This window comes from Frankliniella occidentalis, unplaced genomic scaffold, assembly GCF_000697945.3.
Source record: "Frankliniella occidentalis isolate FOCC.00 unplaced genomic scaffold, Focc_3.1 Scaffold99, whole genome shotgun sequence".
Taxonomy (NCBI): domain Eukaryota; kingdom Metazoa; phylum Arthropoda; class Insecta; order Thysanoptera; family Thripidae; genus Frankliniella; species Frankliniella occidentalis.
The window spans coordinates 33,107-37,528 of NW_026267228.1; the positions used below are offsets into that span (position 1 = coordinate 33,107).

Below are 4,422 nucleotides of genomic sequence, written 5' to 3' on the forward strand. Positions count from 1 at the left end.
CACCGCTCGCTGTGCGGCGTGTGGTTGGTTTCGTTGCGTGCACGCCGTTTCGCTTTCGTTACTCGCGTGGCGCCGGACGGTACGCCTCACCCCACCCCGCCACTCCCCGCCGCGCTCCGTCCCGCCCCGCCCCGCCACGCCACGCCCCGCCCCGCCACTCCCCAATACACCACGCCACGCGCAACCTCACCTTGCCACGACGCAAAGCCGAAGCACCCCTCCTCTGGCTAGGTGCCTGCCTGCTCGTAGGATGTGCCTAGCCTTTCTACCCATTCTTGGGGTCAGCGAGAGAGAGTGATGGAGAGATTGAGAGAGAGAGAGAAAGAGAGAGAGAGAGACTTTGTCGTCTCGCCGCGTCTCTGGTGTGGACGTCTCGTCGAGTGGCCCCGCAGAAGTCTCGCGGCCCGCATTAAACTTTGCCAAAGCTCTCTATCAAATCCGTCGTCGCTCTGGCTGCTGCACGCCTGCACACACACTCCTCTCTCTCTCCCTCCCTCTCTCCCCCTCTTTTCCCCTCCCTCTCGCTCTCCCTCCATCTGTCTCCACGGAAAAAAAAAGATTCGCTGAGCCAGCTAATATATTGACTGGTATCTGGACAGACAAGCACATAAACTTCTGTAACCACTATATTGCCTACTCTAATCAATCATTGGCTGTGCCAGTCAAAAATTAGCTGTAAGAGCTCATCCCTTACCTAAATCAGTCGAGGTCTACCTTACTGATGCAGGCAAATCATTACTTCATACAACTTATCTTTGACTGGCACAGCCAATGATTGATTAGAGTAGACAATATAGTGGTTACAGAAGTTTATGTGCTTGTCTGTCCAGATACCAGTCAATATATTAGCTGGCTCAGCGAATCTTTTTTTTCCGTGTCCCTCTGTATTCCTCCCTCTCTTACTCGCAGTCTCACACTCGCACTGTCTAGCTCGGCTTCTGTCCCGGCTCTGCATCGACTTGGCTCCGACTTTGATTCGCCCTCCATATCCGAGCGCGTCCAAGCTTCAACCCGCCACGCCCCGCCACGCCCCAACAGGCGACGGTCTTCCCTGCGCCTCCAGTGTGATGACTCCGGTCGCCTGGAGGGTAGGCAACCCATTCGACTCCCGCGCCCGCAAGGCTGCCGCTGCGGTGCGGGGCGCTTCGAACATTACAAAGACAAAGCGGACGATGCCCGTTGAATGCTAAACGAAATACAAGTTGCCTATCTATGGTAAGCGGAATCGTTGATTGGGCTGATGAATCGGGAGGTGCTCGCCGCCGACAGGCAGACCGTATCACTATCGCAACCATTCAATCCACCGAATGGATTTTCCGCGAACCGAATTGACCGACGGCGCTTGTCTGGCCGACATCGTCGATGAGGAAAACGCGCGCGCTCGGTTTCTGCAAATAGAGATCCCGCACTGCGGGCGACGACAGGCACTCGCGCTGGTGGTGGTGGAGGTGGTGGTCGAGGTGGAGGTGGTGGAGGTCTACGCTTCGAAATCTGCTACAGCAGCAGCAGCAGCAGTAGCTGCGGCGCTGGGGCCTCCAGCTAGCAGAGCCTTTAACAAGCCAGCCCAGCAGCAGCCGACTCCCCCGTGTGCACGCGGGGGCCCCGCACCCTCCACTGTACACACACACACACACACACACACACACACTCACACACACACACTCACACACACACTGCTAACATGCTCGCACTCACACACTCGCCGGGGCTGTCTGTCTGATGTGATAACAAGGTTATGGCAAGCGTACCTTGGAATCTCAATAGAGCGATGGAGAGCGGGGAGCCCTTCTATCTCGTGCTGCTGCTGCTGCTGCTGCTGCTGCTGCTGCTGCTGCTGTGGCGAGATGGAGAGGGAAGAGGGGCGATGTGGCTGCCGCAGTCCGCAGGGGAATGTCCCGTGAAATAATCCGAAATATCTCTTGGGGGGAAGCGAGCGAGCGAACGACTACTGCTGTATAGAGCGAGCGGGATGTGGTGGTGGTGGTGGTGGCAGTGTGTGCTAGCGCCGTCGCTCCGCCAGTCCCCATCGCCTCACCGACTCGGCTTCACTGGAAAAAAGTGGGAGGATAAATCTGAAGTTTCTTTAAGTGTAATACGTTTGGTTTCAGAAACAAGACAAATATCTCATGGTTACCTATTAGCTAACGTACATGGTAGACAACTATCATAGATATCTAGTACATACAGTGGTAGATGCCAGTATAAGGAGGTTTATATTCCGTCACATTCTGGAGGTACGCAGTTGTTCTTCTCAACGGTAGGGATGTTGTTAATGGTAGACATCTAGTAGAGCTAAATGCATCTGGCGTTATACATCTATATTTTATTCATCTATTACATTTATATTTTCCCTACAGAACCTAAGTTTGTACACATCCTTTCTGTTACGCTATTGCGGCGTTGCATTCTCTGGTTGTCGAACGGCGTCACTGTGTGTGCGCTTAAGTGTGTTGCTGTCGTGAATGTGAGAGGCTAGGTACAGAGGTGTGTGTGGGTGTTTCAGAAGCAGTACGTAGCGGAGGGCAAAGTTTGAATCGCTCGGTGGCGTGAAATTGTTTGCAAACAGTGTTTATGCGGCTGAGCAGGCATCAGCCCGTACCCCATGTACCGTACTTGAATCCCTCCACCGCTCTCTTTTCCCTATTCCCCGTATTTCCGGTCAGCAGACTCTCGCCATTCACTCAATCACCGTCGCATTTCGAAAACTGAAGCAATGCAACGTTAGCAGTATTATTTTTAGAAAATGTTCTGTCGGTGGTGCACGCCGCGTTACCTGCGCTTGTTGTAGGCGAGCGCGCGCGCAGGTACGCGCTCAGCTTCGCTACATTCTGCTGCTTTTGCCCAATGAGGGGGCTGGTTTATGCTGCTCCAACCCCTAAGTGAGGTGGGTGAGGGAAGGAAGACGAGGTGGAGGGGAAGGAGGGGGGGGGGTGCTGTCCTCTTATTTGTACGATGATCGATTAAGGAGGCGTAATTGTGGTCTAATTTATGAGCCGAGGCCTCTCACCCCGTTCCCTTCAATAACGCCACCCCCTTCCATTGCTGTCCCCCCCTCCCCCTACCCTCCAGTCTGAAAGGCTCACTCTGTCGTGGCAGGTCCAAAACCGAGCAGTAAAAGTTATTTCCGTTGCTGCAACACATTGGCCAGAATGAAGTCAAAATGACCCCATTGTGACGCTCACCGTCAAAATTTACTGCGGGTAGGTAGCGAGATTGAAGTATTTGAAAGTCTTTAAAAAGGGTTCCCCTTAGTAAACCGACGGAATCGTTTTGTCGAGGGCTGAACTGCTGCGCTCATTACTGTCATGTAGATCATGGGAAGGTGGGTCGATGATGCGGGAGTGAAGTGAGGGGTCTCGGTAGTGGCGCTTCGACCACGAGAAGTGACCGTGCATTTTCCTTTGGGTCTCCTTTGGCTTGTTGTCGTCGAGTGGATTCGAGGCGGAAGGGGGGGGGGGGGGTAAGAGGATGGGTGTTGGATTTGCTGCCAACATGGAATCATGGCCCGGCCACAGAGGAGCCGTAGTGGCGGAGGGGCTCGGGTGGTGAGGGTCGGCGAGGAGGAGGAGGTGGTGCACCCTGTGCCAAAACACTTCCGCTCCTTCGGGCCGAGGTCGCCGCCACGCCACGCAACGCGGAGAAACGTCAAACAACACGCCGTGCCAAAAAGTTTTAGCCAAATCACGGATACGCCATTCAATCTGCCCTTTCTTTCCCCTCTGTTCCGCACATGTATCAACGGGCGTGCTTCCTGTCGAGCCGTCTGGACGGACACGGCCTCCTCTTCTTCTTCTTCTTCTTCTTCTTCTTCGACGTATTGTTCTTCCACCCTCCCTCGCTTCTCTGCGCCACCATTCTCGTGTACTTTTTTTGCTTCCCTGGACGGTGTGGACGATGAATACGAATTGCTGTACGTGGCCCCTGTCACACTGCAGTCCACACTGCGGACCTTATCTTGCTGACATGTCTGCATCCGCATCCCCCTCATCCTACTCATGCTTGTCGGCTCGTGAGACAAAAAGGCAATTTTGAAAGAAAAAACTTTTTTCTGTCTTAATCTAGGAATCAATATTTATTTATAGAAGTGAACATGGAATTATGGTGTTGTTACTAATACTGACCAGAAGTGATTTTGTTCTCGTAGTTCTGAAACAGATTGAAAATAGTTAAAAGCTCCGAACTGATTGAGATGCCTGCGATTTATTCTATATTGACTTCACTTCACTTCCAAAGCAAAGGGCAAACTATCAACTTATCAGCACGACTTATTGTATCCATATCATGACTTTGCTCACCTCCCTCGCGATCTTGGCCAAGGTGTCGGCCATCTGGTGACCCGTCTCCTGGACTAGCGAGTAGAAGATGCCCCTCTTTTGGATCAGCATGTACGGGTGGTCAAACTCCTGGGGTGACAAAGTATTA

At 53.0% G+C, this 4,422-nt stretch overlaps 1 protein-coding gene across 1 annotated transcript in view; it reads right to left on the reverse strand.

The window, feature by feature from the left end:
* Window positions 1–4,042: 4,042 nt before the first annotated feature.
* The window catches only part of LOC113214999 (ATP-binding cassette sub-family C member 4), a 5,388-nt gene continuing 5,008 nt past the window's right edge, over window positions 4,043–4,422 (reverse strand). Inside the window, exons 10-11 of the mRNA XM_052269690.1 lie at window positions 4,296–4,403; window positions 4,043–4,146 (exon numbers count right to left, since the gene is read on the reverse strand). Of these exons, the coding sequence (XP_052125650.1) occupies window positions 4,111–4,146; window positions 4,296–4,403 (144 nt within the window). The 3' untranslated portion in view covers window positions 4,043–4,110. The remainder of the gene's footprint in view (window positions 4,147–4,295; window positions 4,404–4,422) is intronic.